General features: G+C 31.9%; 4 protein-coding genes across 4 annotated transcripts; 3 read left to right on the forward strand and 1 right to left on the reverse strand.

Annotated features, from left to right (window-relative positions):
* The first annotated feature begins 457 nt into the window (after nt 1-457).
* LOC140866381 (2-oxoglutarate-dependent dioxygenase DAO-like) lies at nt 458-2,062 on the forward strand. The gene is made up of 3 exons (XM_073271360.1): nt 458-901; nt 1,156-1,474; nt 1,636-2,062. The coding sequence occupies exons 1-3, from the start codon at nt 564-566 to the stop codon at nt 1,894-1,896; spliced, it is 918 nt and encodes a 305-aa protein (XP_073127461.1). The 5' UTR covers nt 458-563; the 3' UTR covers nt 1,897-2,062.
* Nucleotides 2,063-3,766: 1,704 nt separating this feature from the next.
* On the reverse strand, nt 3,767-5,705 carry LOC140866105 (uncharacterized). Its single transcript, XM_073271002.1, has 2 exons — nt 5,358-5,705; nt 3,767-4,330 (listed from the first exon to the last, which is right to left on the reverse strand). Exons 1-2 carry the CDS (start codon nt 5,606-5,608, stop codon nt 3,898-3,900), a joined length of 684 nt encoding a protein of 227 aa, XP_073127103.1. The 5' UTR covers nt 5,609-5,705; the 3' UTR covers nt 3,767-3,897.
* Nucleotides 5,706-7,741: 2,036 nt separating this feature from the next.
* On the forward strand, nt 7,742-8,682 carry LOC140894419 (uncharacterized). The gene is made up of 2 exons (XM_073302926.1): nt 7,742-7,861; nt 8,029-8,682. The coding sequence occupies exons 1-2, from the start codon at nt 7,795-7,797 to the stop codon at nt 8,604-8,606; spliced, it is 645 nt and encodes a 214-aa protein (XP_073159027.1). The 5' UTR covers nt 7,742-7,794; the 3' UTR covers nt 8,607-8,682.
* Nucleotides 8,683-17,785: 9,103 nt separating this feature from the next.
* Nucleotides 17,786-18,300, forward strand: LOC140860404 (uncharacterized). The gene is made up of 2 exons (XM_073263421.1): nt 17,786-17,833; nt 17,949-18,300. Exons 1-2 carry the CDS (start codon nt 17,820-17,822, stop codon nt 18,298-18,300), a joined length of 366 nt encoding a protein of 121 aa, XP_073119522.1. The 5' UTR covers nt 17,786-17,819.
* The last annotated feature ends 261 nt before the right edge of the window (nt 18,301-18,561 follow it).

Raw genomic sequence — 18,561 nt, forward strand, 5'->3', positions numbered from 1 at the left:
AGAACTATATGAACAAAATCTCATATAATATTTAATTTAATTTTTAAATATTATAATTAAATCAATAACCTTAAGAACAAAATATACAATTTAAATATGATTACGTACTACCCACAAAATATGGACTTATATTGACCAGTTATATCATTTCAAAGTAACGGATAGAGAGAGTTTTTCTCCATATTAATTGAAAATTAAGATTTTTTAAATATATATGGTGGATCACTCAAACAATTAAAAAAAATTAAAAAATACAAAATCTAAAAATCATATTACACTAAATATAAAATATCATAATAATTTATTCATAAACATTAAAATATATCACGATATATATGCTCCTACATTTATTGAATATTATATAATAATCTACCGATTTTCTTAACAATTAAGGCCTTATTCAACTAGTCAACATACAATTCCCACCCATATATAATCATATTATCATTTATAAAATCCTGTACGAATAAACTTTCCCAACTATAAAAACATGGTTTTGCCCCGCTACATCTTCAAGAAATCATAGCATATCAATTAATTAAAAGCTTGAAAAAGGCAAGAAAATGGCCGTAACCAAATCAGTTCCAGTGATTGATATGCAAGATTTCTCAACTCTGCCGCAGAAATTAGTGAGTGCTTGCGAAGATTGGGGTTGCTTCAGGCTCATCAATCATGGGGTTCCTCTGTCCCTCATGTCTCATATGAAGGATGCAGTACGTTCTCTTCATGATCTTCCAATGGAAATCAAGATGAGAAATTATAACCAGCAGGAGCCTTCCAAAGGGTACACCCCACCTAACATAGCCAGCGCCTTTTTCGAAAGCCTCAGTTTATACGACGATGGCTCGGCCGCCGCCGTCGACGATTTCTGCTCTCAGTTGGGTGTATCTCCTCAGCAAAGGTGAAATATTATTCAACTTCCGATCTATATATGTTAAGAATTATATTCGTGCACTTGTGCTAGCTGTTGAAATATTGTCACACATCGGTAGGATAGAGTTTTTGAAAGTCTTTAATATGGACAAGACATTCCCTTATCTCTTCAGCTAGCTTTTGAGGTCAGTTAGGTCCAAGTTAATTTCTAATACTAGCTAGTTCTTGTATATATGTATATGTATATATAATATATAATTAATGGTGATATATATTTTGCAGAGAGATTATCGTGAAATACACTGGTGCTGTTCAGGATCTTGCGAAGCTCTTGGGGAGTAAGTTGATGGAAGGTCTGGGATTGAATGGGGAGAAATTCAAGGAAGGAGTATGCCAGTTCAAAATGAACAAATATAATTATGGGTCGGAAACTGTGGGATTACGGGGTGCCGTGATGCATTCAGACGCTGGATTTTTCACCATACTGCATGATGATGAAGATGTCAATGGTTTGGAGGCCGTGGACAAAGCTACTGGAGAATTAATCTCCGTCGATCATGTTCCCGGGACACTTGTTTTTAATGTCGGAGATGCGGGCAAGGTATTTACCATTTTTAACGTAACGTAACATATATATATAAGTATCCTTGACACACGCGATGGGCGCATATGCATATGCAATATATACGTTAGTTCCTCTGTTTTTTTTGTCTGTTTTTACTTTTGAGAACTATGATATTATATTAATACCTGCTTGTGTAGGTGTGGAGTAATGGAAGGTTCCACAACGTGAAGCATCAAGTGCAATGCTACCAGGCTACTGTACGTATAACAATTGCGCTTTTCGTGCTGCCTGCGGAGGACGAGAATGTTCAAGTGTTGCCGGGGTTGGCGGATTCCGATCACCCCGCCCTCTACATGCCTTTCAATTTCGATCATTACAGAAGGCTACGGATTTCTACTGATTCGCCCACCGGCGAAGCTCTTGAATTTTTCCGATCTCAGTCGGAATTGTTGAACTAAGTATCATCGAGCGAGCATTTGTTGTTTTCAATATCATATGTATACATATATTTTGTCTTTTAGAATCCCGTGCCATGATCACCTAGCTAGTAATATCAGTACTCTCCCTTTAATTTCTTTGCTTGGTATCACACACAAACAATTAATATCTACTTTCAGTTTTTTATTTCATTTTATTTATAATTTAAATACTTTAAAATATTTTATTTTTTTAAATTTCTAAATATTGTTTTGATATTGCCGTATCAATCAATATTTTCGATATCATTTTCACGTCGTAGCGAAAATTTCGGTATGATTAAAATTTTGTTACATCTCTAGACCCTATTAATATTAAGAGGGAAACAGCCTGGAAACTTTCAAGGGTTGCACGTCTGCTCGAAGATTCAAAATTGAGGTCCCTAAATTCCTAATGTTGACTCGTTTGGATATTCAAGGCCATATGCTTGGAACTCGGGCACTATAAAAGTTATGTACGGCTGAATTTTATGGAGAAAACAGTTTAATTTCCTCATAAAAAGAGAAGAAAAACATTTTACTTAAAGTAGTTTAGTGGAAATGTGTAACATTTATGCCAACGTGTAAAATTTATCAGAAACTCGGAGTGATACATTTTTAAAACTAACCGTATTCTCAAAATCAAAACCGCTTGACTTCAAAAAAAAAATAAAAAATCAAATACTTAATCGACACTTTATTATATCGTAAATATTCAAGATACCCTATCAAGTACCAAACCATCCCTATTTAATACACGTACACAAACTTGACTTGTCGACCTACCAATTAAGCATTTATTAAGCCTCAACAAATTTAAACGTATTTAATTAGATGTAATTTAAGTATAGAAAAGCGTTCTCAATTTTAATATAATATAAACTATTTCAAATCGAAAAAATCGATAAAGATAAATTATAAAGTTTTTTTTAGTCGACAGGTAAATTAGAAAGTTTTGAGATAAGGGAGAACAACATTTTTTTGTCATAGCACTACAACTATTTGTATTTTTTTTCATTTTCGGTCCTGTAATTTCTTTGTTTTTTTTTTGTTTTTTTTCCTTCAATTTTGGTTATATTACTATGAATTTTCATTTTTGGCCCTTTGACTTTTATTTTATTTTTATTTTTGATCTTTTTATAATCGAAATCTATCGCATTATTTGATTATAAAAAGACAGAAAATTAAAGAAAATACAAGTCAAATGATAAAAAAAATAAAACAATATACAAAGATATACATGGTTTGAAGAAGAGTTCGATGATTTTTACCTTGTGGAAATCGATCTCGTTCTCTACATTTTTTGCAGATGAAGCCCAACACATGCGTTTTCTAATGAATCAGATCTAAAATGGTGAGGTTTAATATTTTCATATATTTAAAACGAGGGTAAAATTGTAAAATGTTTTGACACCATTGATGTTGATAGAAATCATCACACGGCAAGATTGGGATGTCTACTACCTACTTTTCAGAATATAATGTCGGGCTCATGGACTAGATAAAAAACACCAAAAACGAAAGAAACGTTGGATGAATGGTGATTAAAAACCCAATCACACTCTTATCCAGCGAGTCAAACTGGGCCTAACATGACAACAAATGATAATAACACAAATAATAAAACCAAAAATATATGTATACCTTTGAGATAATATATTAACTCATTAATACTATAAATATCAAAATTAGAAAGCAGACATGCTATTAAACATGATGGGTGGGTCGAGCAGCTAAAATTGCAATGTTTTCATAGGCGTAGCTAAGATTTCAGAAATCATTGGGATAAAAATAAATAAATTTTTTTTTTTTACAAAAACAAAATATAATATTTTTGAGTTTTCATAATGTTTAACTACAGAATACCGCCTGGTGTTCCAAACAGACAGAATAAATCACATTATATGAGTATGACGTTATTGTTTATTGAGAAAACAGAACAACAGACAGATTATGATCATACATTATTACAAACGTAGCTAGAACATCGATCAAGATCACTTCTCAAGCCGCAAATTGTCTTACCAGATCAAATGTAAGCCAAACCTCATTTACTCTGTTTCTAAACTCAAACGGAGAATTATATTGCGCAATGATGTATTCTGTTGTATTGTCCCCTGAATGACTCTTTTCGATAGCATCCCCCCAAACCGTACCGGAGACACTAGCGTACAAGGCCGCGGCTTCCTCTCCAACATCTTCGTCCTTAACGAATCCGCTGAACTGCCGAACTGCTACATAGGTTAGACCCCATTTTTGTAGATGAAGAAGATCGGCAGACGGGGCATTTGCTTGGTTACCCTTGGGAACGTAGAAGCTAACGACGAAGGATGAAGCACAGAAAGGGCCATCGCTAGGTTTCACCTCTGTGATTACTGGAGCTGTCATTTCTATTTTCTGCTTGTCATCGTTTTTCCCCTGGATGTAGTCAAATAGCCTGTCAGGAAGGAAAGAAATATGTTAACTATCATTATTTGATCACCTCCCATATGCTCTTCTTTTTTCTTTTTTTGAATAATATTTGGTTTAAACATGGAATTAGAGTCAGAGGGTAAAGGATCATGATGATACTTAATTTCCTCTTTATCTTTGATTGAAATTATTGTTCGTATTGCCTTCCACAAACTCCAGAATTTCGGCTAAATGTTTCTAACAAGAAAATTTACAATAGAAAAGTTTGTTAGAATAATTTTACGAATTAATTTAATATTTTCAGAAATTTTGTTGCCGATGTCTGAATGATCTTCGCTTGCGAAAATCGTAGGGGCTCGGGGGCAACGCCCCCTGAAAGCTTTTCAGAAACCTCATGACTGTTCACGAGTGGATGCTTTGGTTCGTGAACTCTTCATTTCTATAAATATGTGCATCATCAGATTCAATAGAAGGTCTGGAATCAGATAATAATCTCCATTGTATCCTGCGATAGATCTTAAAAAAACATAAACGTGCCTTGAAGTTCATAAAAATCGTCTATAATATTTTCGAAATAATTCAACAAAGTTGTAGTTAAGTGATTTCGGACAAAGATAATTTTGGGTCTGGAATCTGGATGGCGTGCAAATCAGAAAAGATATGTTTGATGTCTTAAGAGAGATCGCGACAAGCTCTAGAACAAGACATGATCACAATAAATCGTGGCTCTTGAAACAAATTTCTCTCGCTCAACTGTGTTCATAAAACATGACAATCTTCTTCCAAGATACGAGTCAATTCCCAGTTAAATATATGTCACGCAATTGTGGGAACACAAGCATTAAGTTGACATAAGAATTGAGTTCTCCTCCAATGAATATCAATCAAGACTTATCCATGAATATACATTTGGTCATGCATCGATCATTCAAATGTCACGTTGAATCAGCTCTAGCTATCTCCCTAAGCTAATAACAGAGCAATAATATAATTCGAAGCTGGAGGATAATATACTGAAGAAAAAAAGAAAAGAGAGAAGGGTTGATAATTACTGGAGGAATCCCTGTCTGGTAGCATCGACAAGGGAAATATCATCAACACGCTGAGTGGATATCCACACGCTGGAATTATAACGCCGGATCTCAAACCCATCACCGGTGTCAATCACGTCGTAACTCGGGCATTCGATTCGGGTACACGAGGGCGGGAATACACCAACATTACCGCCATGGGGAGAGCTTGAGTGTGAAGTGGAGAAAAGACTGAGAAGAAATGAGAGCTTCAAGAGACCAAGAGCGGCCATTTCTGAGTAGAATTTGAAACTTGGAAGACTCTGTACATATATGTTTTTCCAAATGTTTGTTTGATTTTGAGTTGGTGGGTAAGTTTTGGATGGCGTGAAGTGAGGACACGTAGATGGTAATATTATCGGATATTAGTAATAAAGGATTGTGTGTGTTGCCAACATATCAGCCGAATGTGTTGTTTTCTGTGGCCTTTCAAAAGTAAAAATGGGAAAGGAAAACTCGGACGTCTTCTTCCTCGGCCACATAAAATTAAGAACGGGCTACTTTTTCTTGAATTAATGCATTAACATTCATATACCAAGCGGGCCCTAATATTACACAATGTACATAGTTTATCATCAAATCGGTTGATTCGGGCCGACTTGTCACAAGTTAGAAAAATCTCAACCCAAAGTTCAACGTTTTTATAAAATTGAAGGAAACAATAAAAAGAACAACAATATCCATTTACGATTTATAAATATATATTGGTAATCTACGCACGCGAAAATTTGCGTCCATAAATAATTTATGTTATATATAAAAATATATTTATATATTTTTAAATTTAAAAAATAAAGTTGAAAGATAGTAATTATAAGTAGTAAATTAAATAATATATTTATTTAAATATAAATTTAAAACATTTTTGTTCATCCATTACAATGATCAAAATAATTACTCGATCGGTCTTATTATCTTATTAACGCAGACCCTAACCTTACTTAGATTTACAGTGCTAACTAATGTCTTTATTGTAACATTTTATTAATCAATATATTTTTTTTTGTTTTTTTTCCTAAATAACCCCTGTTTCAAATCTTCTAATCCTATTATTAATGGGATGCTTTTACATATATTTTTTAATCTTATTATTAAGGAGATAAATTTTTTTTTTTTACCCAAATCCAAAACAATTTATTATTCATCAACAGAGGAATTACAATCATCCATAATAACGACATTAATAATAGATCACTGCAGAATTACATTAGAAGTACCAAAAACAAGCATTGTAGAGAGTCAACTTAGTGTGAGCAGCTCTATTTGCTTGCCATTAAGGAGATAAGATAAACATTTATTTTTAAAATTAATGATATTTTAAATAATTAAATATCTTTCAAATTTATATATTTTATGTAGGAAAAATAATTTTTTTGGTCCATTAACTTGTCCATGTTTAGGCTTTGGTCCATTAACTTTTTCGATATGAGTTTTGGTAAACTAACTTTGAATTTTCTGTGATTTTTGGTCCAACTGCATACATGTCATATTCTGATTGGTCCAAAATGATGACGTGGACCAATCAAAGTTGACACGTATGGAGTTGGACCAAAAATCACAGAAAATGAAAAGTTAGCGTATCAAAACCCAAATCGAAAAAGTTAATGAACCAAAACAAAAAATAGAACAAGTTAATGGATCAAAAAAAGTATTTTTCCTTTTATGTATATATAAAAATAATATTTATTTTCTACATACATTGTGTGTGCTGAAGTGTTAGTGAGTGTGTGTACTATCATCATCGTCGTCATCATCATAATCTATACTATACTTTATTATAAATCACCAGACTCTTAGATTAACTACTTTTGAGTAGTGTTGTTATATTATCCACTTTTCAAAATATTTTAAATTATTTAAATATTTTTTAAATCTATATTATTTATAAATTTTAAATGATTATATCACTCTTAATAAAAAAATAAATATAGTATTAAAATTTATTAATTTGAAAATTAAAAAAATTATCACGTTTGAAACAATTATTTCAACTATAAAAACACACAACGCGTGCAAAAATACATTAGTCATTATTATACAAGAGAATCTTATATTAATTATATAGAGTCATGGTGTAATTTATCTTTCTTTCCTTTCATTTCAATTTAAAATTTTAATGATAACAATTCAAACACCACATTTCGAATGTTCTATCCAATAAAAATAATTATTGCGCGCTTAACATACAGTGACTCAAACCAATTATTATTAACTCATAAAAGCATGCATTACACTGTCTTACTCGCTCTTTAAAGTCTTGGTGCGCTCTTGTACATCTGGATTATTCTTCTCAAAGCATCAAATTATCTCTATATATAGGACCAATAACTCTTGACATTTTATAACACCTTTCACAACTAAAGAAACACAAAAATTCGAGAGGATCGAAAACGTAAACCAATTTGTAATCTGCTTGAAGATGGAAAAGGGTGAGGCCTCCAAACAACAAAAAAGATGCATCACATGCTCACCAATTAGTTCTGCTGGTATAAATCAACTATTATATACTGAGGCCGCCAGTATTTCTAAAATTCTTGTGTCTATATAGAAGCTAAAATCAAATAAAATTGTACTATTTTATTTGAACATTTCAATATAATTTTTTATATGTGACAAGTACTGCATTCCCTAACTAATTATTTACTCTTTTTAGGATCGGCTACTGGAGAAGCCAATGCAGCAGACTCGGTTAGCATCACCAGTGATGCCCTAATCCCGCAACCAACGACATTTATACGTAGTCCAGACCAGTACGTACCCCTGGCTAATTTGACGAGAATCATGCGCAGCATCTTGCCGCCGCATGCTAAGATCGCGGACGACGCAAAAGAAACTATTCAAGAATGCGTCTCTGAGTTCATCACTTTGGTCACCAACGAAGCAAACGCGAGGTGCCACGGTGAACTTAGGAAAACTATTTATGCAGAGGACGTGGTGTCTGCCATGGGAACCTTAGGGTTCCAAAACTACAAAGAGTTGTTGACTTGTTATTTGAAAAGGTATAGGATGGATGGAATCAATGGGCGATATGCTGCCACCATGCCACTGATGATCAGTACTCGAGGCCATGCTCAGATGAACTTTGCCCAGTCTCACTACAACGGCCAGCTGCTTCCCCGGCCGCCGAATTTTATGGCGAATGCTCCATCACATTATGCACTGGGGGGGCCTGCGATACCTAATATCTATGGGAGTGATGCATATGGAGAAGATGATCAAGGCAAACCTTAGTTTTTCAGAAGCAATATTCTCTGGAAAATTTGTTTGTTTGTTTGTTTTTTTTTTTATGACCCAAACATATTTTACAGAGAAAACTAGTCATTTGGGTCTCTTTTAAGTTTGGTGATTTTGAGATTTAGTCCTATAATAATTCGTCAATTTTTTTTTTTGGAGGAATCATCTTTTGCCATTTTAATCCGATATGTGCGGAATTTAATAACTTTATCGCGGAAAATGATTATTAGGTTCATGGATTGGATGATTAATATAACGATGACAATCAATATATTTGGATTATATAATAATATATTTGTGAATGATACTAATCTTTGAAAGAACTTGAGCCAAACATTGGATATAAAATGAATGTGTTATCAATCCTTCACACCAAATGACGCATGGAGACGTTTCAAGATTAAAAATATATAAAAAATTCCCGATATATTGCAATATATCACCAAACAAACGGGAAATATAATAATTAATAAATTTTTTTTGAAATAGATCAAAATTTCAAACCATGGACATCAAGTTTCCTAATCTTCCCATAATTCTTCATCATTGTACATATATATAACATTTTCCTTCCCAAATTCCATTCCCACCCAAAGACACCAAACCACCTCCATTACCACACCAAAATTATAGCTGGGTTTTCTTTATCTTTATCTAAGAAGTCCATGGCCGCTTGCTACAATTACAATACAGCGTGCCAAACCCAGACATGAAGAATTTTTTTTTATTAATCATATAAAATATTTTTTAAAAAGTGTTCTCCAAATATATATTGTTTTTAAAGAATATTTGAGAGTTGTTTTTAGAATAAAGCTATGGAAAACAATGATGAATATCATTATTTTTGAAATGTTAAATGTTTTATAGAATATTTGTCCAAACACATATTTATTCTTAAAACAACTTGTAAAGCATTTCATAATTTTTTTTAAAAAATACTTTTATAAAGATCATATTTTATAAATACATGTCCAAACGAAACCTAAATATAAGTAGTTCACCATGATTTCTTTGATCAAAGGGAATATTCTCCGTGAATTTCATTATATTTTTTTTTGGGGGCGGGGGAAATTAAATGCTTTGCTCTCGTTTCCTAGTTATGTTGTATATATGTAACATTTTTTTTTTTAAATTTTGCTTTGACATCCAACATGAAAATAATTGCCACACAGACAAAATATCAATATTCATTGTCCACTTCAAAAATCTTAATTTGCACTAGTCGTCAGTACTTCTCAACCAAATTATTAAAACGGGCGCACAAATATTCGGACTAAAATGGCAGCAAGTGCAAAGATGTATGCTATTGATTCTAATTTGACAAGTTATAGAACTAAATCATAAAAGGAAATTGATATTTACACTCCATTTTGTGTTATTTGCACTCCACTTGTGAGTAAATTGGACACATATTTTATATATGAAGTGGAGTGTAGATAACACAAAATAAAGTGTAAATATCAACTCCCATCATAAAATGATCAAAATTAACGGACCAAAATTGTATATATTTTCCCTATTATGAGAAAATCGAGGCCCATGGCGATACAAAAATATGGGCTCTATCACATTAACTTCAAAACTCAAATACAATAATAATAATAATGTTGGGATCGGTTCAGAGGGTAGAGGGGGGGTGAATATACTCTGAAACTTTTCTTCTTCTTCTTCAAAATGATCAAGTGAGGTTTAGTTCACTTAATCTGTTTTCTCAACTTCTAAAACGGTTTGAACAACTTAAATAGTGCGGAAATAGTTCAGAGGTTTTAGTGATGCAAAGTTTATAATGCAATGTATGAGCAGAATGTAAGATAAATAGCAGTAAAGACTAAGGCACGATTTATGGAAGTTCGAAGGCTTAATCCTTCTACGTCTCCCCTTCTTCCACTTAGGAAGGAATTCACTAGAAGACTTTGGTTATTACAACGTCTTGTAATACACCCACTTCAGACTTAGGACTTATCCAATGCCTAATCCGAAACTCCTAGATTTACACAGATAAGATTCTCAGTTCTTATCAGACTGGTGGAAGCTTTCAGAGTAGCTTCAATTCTCTTCAACAATGAGTATAGTTGAGTTGAGCTTCTCAAACTGCAGAGCGATCGAGAGGCTTGAAAACCCTAGGATGATCCTTGACGATCAGATATGTGAACTGTAGGCGAGGGTTTATTTGAGCAGCAAATGAATGATCTTGTAAGTGTGCTCAAGTATATCAGATGAGGACTTCTGATATTATTCAAGTGATTGAGTTGATTGAGATTTTTCTGAATTGCTTGTCTCTCTTTGTTGTCTACCCCCCTTTTTTGAGCAATCTTCCCTTTATATAGGTCAATCATCAACGTCTTTATTTTGAACGTTCTGATGCTGCATTGAATGCACATTTAATGCTCATAAATGCATTGATGATTCTGCATGAAGATCGTACACTGCAGACAACTTCCAGGGTCCAAAACTGGAATAAACGGTCGAATGCTTTATCTGTAGTCATTCTGTGTTTTTGCCATTTTGGTGCAACCTGTTGTCTCGATTGCAGGAGTCAACATATCTTCTGACACGCCGGTTCTGCTTTTAATAAAAGATCTTGCAAAGAACATCTTGTCACAGGTACTTGTCTTGAGATATCCTGATAGGCAGTTGGCATTCTACCTGTAGAGATATTTGTCCTCTGCTGGTTTGAATAACCAGTCGATAAGCTTGTGACTTCAACCGGTCGAGAGACAAAGGCGGTTGACAAGCTTCCGGTAGATAGATTTATCCTCTGCTGGTTTTGATAGCCAGTCGATAGGCTTGTGACTTCAGCCGGTCGAGAGACAAAGGCGGTTGACAAGCTTCCGGTAGAAGTTGTAGTAGATTCCTGAAATACAATGGTTGGCAGCACATTCCTATACAATGAGTTGTTGTTTGTTATCACCAAAATATCGGATTCAACAAATAATAATAATAATAATAATAATAATAATAATAATAATAATAACAATTATAATAATAATAATAATAATTTAATATCATAATCAAAGTAAACCATAATATGTAATTGTAAAGCTAGTTAATAGAAATAATGTTTTACATAATTTATTACTATAACTTGCTTAAAAACCAATATTATATAAAATGCACCATACTTAATTGTAATTTTTATATATAAAAAGTCATTAATTATACAGTCTTATAAAATATCCTCAAATTTTGTTTTCAATACAGATAATCATTAAATTATTTAATATCTCATGAATCATAATGTTTAACTTGGAAAATATTTTTTTGGGCCACAATTTTATCATAAATTCTCTCAATTTAATTTAAAATTAGACATAACTCAAAATGTATAAATAGAACAAGATCATAAACAAAAAAAAAATGTACTTGTATGTGAGAGGTGCACATTACGAAAAATTGAAGATGAAAATTAAATTTGATAAACCTAACACGGATTGAAAGAAAGAAGTGATTAAATTATGGTTGTACATGATTGTAAAAGAGATATATTCTCAAGATTTTATTTTCATTTAATTAACTAAAATTAAATGAATATTATTATAATTTATAAAAATAATTGGGCCCCTCTCTCAAGATAGGGTCCTGAGCAGTCACCCGGCTCGCCTCCGTAAGGGCCTCCCTTGCCTATAATGAAGGAGCACCTTAGGCCATCTCCAACCCTGCGCTAAAATGGTACTTTACACCATTTTAGCGCAGGAAAAATCCTCCAACGTGGGCGCCAAATGCTGCGCCATTTTGGCGCCCCCACCTGGTTTGCACCAATTTGGCCTGTGTCAAATTCGGTGCATTCATTTTATTTTTTTTTTAATTTTTTTAATTACCTTTTATTTTTTTTAAAATATTTAAATATTAATTAAATATTTTTGGTATTATTTTAATAACTAAATATTAGGGAAAAAAAATATAATCATTTAATATAATAAATAAATAAGTATTTTTAATTTAATTTAATTTAATTTTTAACATTTAAATAATTATTAAATAATTATTTTATAATTAATTTATTTTATAATACAAGTGCAAATAATTAAAAATATTAATTATACAATTTGTAAAAAAATTATTAACGTTAAAATTTTTATTTCTGTAAAAAAATATTAATTATATAATTTGTAAAAATATGTTGAATAAAATTAATTAATATATGTTAAATAAAATGAATATTTCGGAAATATTCTTTTTGGTGTAAGATTTGGTGTAAATGAGTTGGAGATGAATGTTGTGTTTGGTGCAGAAATTGCACTATTTTAGTGCAAAACTTGCACCAAAATGGTGTTTGGGGTTGGAGATGACCTTATGTAACTATGTTGGTATAATGGGATGACCATTTCAAAATTACAATAAATAATGCTCTTATTTTTTTTTAATTAATTTGATAATTATTCTTTGTATATATCGTTATCTTTTTATATTTTCCATCTATTTTTTATATTTTCTGTAAATTAACACAATTTTAAAATAAAAAATGATTATATAAGTATGCAATACTAAATCATGTGCATGCTTGAAGACAAATATTGTGGCCAAATACAAATCCTACAAAGATAATAGATATAATAAAATCAATGATAAATTTGAAGTTTCGAAGATTAAATTAAAGATGGATTTTTTTTTAAATATTAGATTGAAAAGAAGTGTGTTAGATTATTGAGGTATGAAATTCGAATAAATTGAACATTACTTGCACACTCTTAAAAATAAGTGATTACGAAGATTTATTAAGAGAATCTAACATTATCTTAAATCTACTGCAAGTCTGCAACTAGATTTTGACAAAAGTCCACTAAATTTCACTTAAGAGTTACAAAATTAACCCTTAGACTATTTAAATCATTTAGGCATTAACTTTTTAGCCATTCCAAATGGTAACGAAAGACGACAGTTGGAAATTAACTCTTAATTTCACTCCTAATTTGAAGAATATATATAGAGTCGATTGTTACTAATTAATAACAGGAACTCACCTTGTTAGAAATTTACATAAGAATATATTATAAAGACAGAAAAGGTGAAGCCTACAAACAACAAAAAAGGGGGGGACCAACTTCTGGTAAAAAAACGTGCAATACTGTGTAATTTTCTGTAAGCTCACCAAATGACCAAATTATATATATCAGGTGAAAAACTTGAATCGTGAAGCACACTAGTCGGTCGAGGTGCGATGCACTTGCATGCATACATTGTTTTGATGCATAAAAATGGGCACGAGGCTTGCACATGGCGTGCACGTGACCATTAACCCAAATCTCATGCAATAAAATATAATTATACATCAAATGATCAACTTCATGAATCTGCGAGTTTCTTTACTAATTTGGCAATTATCAATACACAATTTTCTTTACATAAATTTGATTGTTTCTAATTAAAATTACGAAATTTTATATTTGTTTATAGCATTATTTGCAAGATTAAGATCGACTAGTAAAATTTCTGCTGGATTCTATGCAAGGAGCTAGCCTTCTAAATACAGTAATTGCAAACTTTCATTCTTGATAATTATAAAATGATTAATCCTATCCCAAAAAAAAAAAAACGATAATGATATGATGTAATAACGCGTTTTACAGGTTAAATAAATCAATCCATGAAAGAAAAGGACGTGAGAATGAAACTAATTAGTAAAAAAACACAGATACGATCCTCGATCAATTTACTAAAACAAATAAATTAAAATCAATCCCGCGTCACCCGAGTATTAAATCCAAAAAATAATTATTCCATCATCAGTATACCATAGTTGACAGGAATGATATTCAATGGTCGTCGCAAGAGAAATTCAATCGCAAAGCTTTCGCGGTAGTTTCGTTTGTTGATTTTAAATAAATAACCTTACATTAATTAATATGCCGTGCATAACTGCATATAAAACCAACTTGGCACCTAGCTACTTTATTCCATATCCAGGGACGGAGCTAGAGGGGGGGCCGACGCCCGCCCTCAATTTTTACAAATTTTTTGTATATATTATATATATATATATCATATATATAGTTAATTAAATAAAAAAAATTAAAAACTCTTTTTATATTTGTGAGATCAATGTATATTTTTCATTAATCCCGCAAGAATAAACTCTAATACAAAAATTCAAATAATATGAATCACATTTAATTGCAAAGATTTTGAAACAAATGTATTCAACGGTTTAACAAATAAAAAACAGTTACCTTTAAACACATATTTATATTTTTTAATCTGATTTCTTGTACAATCATCCATTTTTTAATGTATCAAACTACTAAAATTATAATTACTATTCTAAAAAACTGAAAAATAATATAAATGTAGTATGTCATAGATATATTAATTAGATTAATTTAACTATTTCAATTTTAATTTTATAAAGCGTGAAGTTTTAGGTGTAAAATTTGTAATTAAATATGGAAGATTTATGTTTTAACATTTATTCATTGATATTACACTTATATATATTTTGTTCAAAATTTCATAATAAGTTTAATCATTACTTAGTTTGAAATTGTACATTAAAAAATCGAGTATAACAATTTATCTAAATATAATATACATGTAAATAAAAAAATTACATATTATTTTAATTTTTAATCTGCATGTTAGATATTTTCTTTGCAGTTATTAAAATTTTAATTTTAGTATTTTAAATATTGAAAAACTTTGAAATAGTTGTTTTTAAATTTTACATAATTTAATATGAAACCACATATTTAATATTTATTTTAAATTTATTTAAAAGAAATTCAATTTTTTTCAAAATTTTAATAAACTTTCTCAATGATATGAGTCAAAATTATTTTTTTATATTATTATGTATATATATATATTTTAAATTTTTTAATAATCAATAATTACATAATACTAAATTCGCCCCCCTCACTTAAAAATCCTAGCTCCGTCCCTGTCCATATCCAGTATTTTCTTCACCTCTCGTTTGACCTGTATTTTTTATGAGATAATGTTTGTATATATTGAGTGTTACATAAAAAAAAAAAAATTAAACGTTATTATTAAATTAAGAAACTGTATATACCATAACTCTTTTAAAAAATTGTTTCTTTTTAATCTAAACGCAAAGTTTTTGTTTGTACTTTGTAGTTAATTACCTTTCTAAAATTAACCACTAACGAACTTACTCTTACATATTTTTGGTTCATTAGTGTAGTTCATTATTACCATGTATATAATATAAAGACTGGAACTTTTGTACGTACCTCTTATATTGTTTATATAAGTTCCAAATCATAATTATTCTTATTACAATATGTATAATGCCGTCCAAAATTTATAGAATCAATCATGGTCTTGTGGATAGGGAACATATTTGTATAATATTATTTATAAAATATATAGAAATAGAGGGAGGCTGAAAGTTGAAAGAAATTGCTTCGCAACTCATGAAATCATCATCTTGTCCGTTATAATTTGGTTCGTAGTTGCAAGACTTTCCAGGTTTGAATTAATTAAGTGCGCATCGAAAAAATTAATATGCTCTTCTTTTTTTTTTCACAAATAATTGTATATTTTGTATATTTAAAATTTTTTAAATTAATGACACCCCATTCCTAAGGTAAACCATAAATGAAAAGAGATCACAATTAATGTTCTAATCAAGTTGCGCATTTAAATTTGGGGAAATGTTTTTTTTGGACCAATAAGTTTTCAATTATTTGGTTTTGCTTCATTAACTTTTCAAATTTTGGTTATGGTTCACTAATTTTTAATATTCAGTGATTTTGGTCCAATTGCTAACGTGACAGCTAGACACGTCAGCATTTTCTGTTGCCACATCATCATTTTTCGATGTCACGTGAGCATTTTCCGATGCCACATGTGAAACCCCTATCTGACATGGGAAAAATCAAGGATTTAAAATGGATTTAAAATGGGCTACAATGTACTTCTATAGTAACTTGAGTTAATCATTTTCGTAAAGCGAGGACGAATACGAAGTAGTTGCTATAGGGGCCCATTGTATTGTCGCGCAAACGCGGGCCTGGGCCCGAGGCGTGACAGAATGGTATCAGAGACAGGTTACCAACCGGCAGACCCCGGGAAATAAGTGCTTTGCGGGACAAAGTGCTACGTGCGTGAGAGCCACCTTTTGAACCTGCGGGGAAAAGTGCTACATGACGGAAGCCACCTCTTGAACCCGTAGGAGCCACCTCTAGATTCCCGGTGCTGGTGGATCGAGAGGTCAGGTCACGACGAGGACGTCATGTTCTGAAGGAGGGGTGATTGTGAAACCCCTATCCCACATGAGAAAAATCAAGGATTTATAATGGATTTAAAATGGGCTACAATGGACTTCTATAGCAACTTGGGTTAATCATTTTCGTAAAGCGAGGACGAATATGAAGTACTTGCTATAGGGGCTTATTGTGCAGTCGCGCAAACGCGAGCCTGGGTCCGGAACGTGACACCACATCAGCGTTTGAACCAAAATACCCGAAACTTAAAGTTAGTGTTTCAAAACAAAATTTTAAAAAGTTAATGGACCAAAACAAAAAAATGGAAAAGTTAATAAACCAAAAAAAATATTTTCTCTTTAAATTTACATTTACATAGAACAGGCGAGAGCTGGACCGAATTACAGCTAGTCGTGACTTAGGCAAAGAAAAATCATGCTAGTGAAAGTGTGTAACAATCATGCAATTAAAACCAAAATAAACTTTATAGATGTTATTCGGACCGACTCAATAATAATTACTGCTTTAATTCATAAATGATAGAGAGCGGTACATGATCAGCTGCAGGAATCATCCGACAGGAGGGGCGTCCAGATTTATTAGAACTTGTAGTATAGGACACATGCAGTGAGGACATATACGTACGTACATGTTTATTTAGGCATTCACGCAGATTTAAAAAATCCCCGGCCCGATATATATTTTAATTTTAATTAAAGAGAGAATATAACTAGCAATATTCCGGAATCCTTCGGGATCTCTTTTACATAATATTATTAATTTGCATGAGATTTCTGGCTTTTAGCGTGGACTTCAAACTCAATTGTATATCATGGGCAAATTACATCACGAAACGCGTACGTACGATGTTTCCAATTTTCTGCTTATTCAAGGACTGTTATAATTTTTCTATGCTAGAGCTAGACAACCTGCTTAATTCATATATATATATATATATTCTTGTTGCAAAGTGGAATTAAGGATATAATATATGTGCTTAATTAATGTTCTCAAGGCATATATAGCTAGCTAGGGTGAGGAAATTAAAATGAATAACTCCAGGTACTGAATGATATTGCTATTTATATTTTGTTCCAAAATTCTTTGATCATGATATATATTATATTCATGCGTAGTTTAGTGTACTCGATCTTAGCTTGTAATCCGGTTTTTGCAGCAATGAAGGATCATCTGATAACTCCGCCCTTGCCTTCGGGATCATTGGTGGTGTCAGTGCGCTTGCAATCTTACTTTGCTGCATTTCGGCATGTCGGAGAATGGAGCGCCGTGCCGATGCACCAGCCGGCGGTTCCCAAACTTTGCAGGTGGCTCCAGCCGCTGTAAATGGATCAGGAACTGCGGAGAAGGATGGAGACTTGGTCATTGATGTGTCGGAACCTGCCGTGGCTGTAATAGATTTTGCGATTCAAATTGATGATGGCGGTGGCGGTGCTTGTTGCTGTGGTGGCGGTGGTGGTTGTGGTGATGGTGGTGGTGGTGGTTGTGGTGGCTGTGGTGGTGGAGATTAAAATCCCATCATTTTTAGTTCATGTTCTCCATTTAATTAAGTTGTCCTTCCTTTTTTTGGAGTATAAGCAGTCGATGTAAATTTTGTTTGCCTAAATTTTTGGACTGTGCCATATCATGAAATTTGATCCAAAATGTTTGTATAAAAGTAATTGATTTTTTTTTTTCAAGTTTGATAAATTTGTAATTTGTTTAGATTTGAATATTATTTAGTTACGCACTCAACCTCATTTTATTTTTTAATATGCGTGATTTTAAAACTT

This window comes from Henckelia pumila, chromosome 4 (genome assembly GCF_033568475.1).
Source record: "Henckelia pumila isolate YLH828 chromosome 4, ASM3356847v2, whole genome shotgun sequence".
Taxonomy (NCBI): Eukaryota; Viridiplantae; Streptophyta; class Magnoliopsida; order Lamiales; family Gesneriaceae; genus Henckelia; species Henckelia pumila.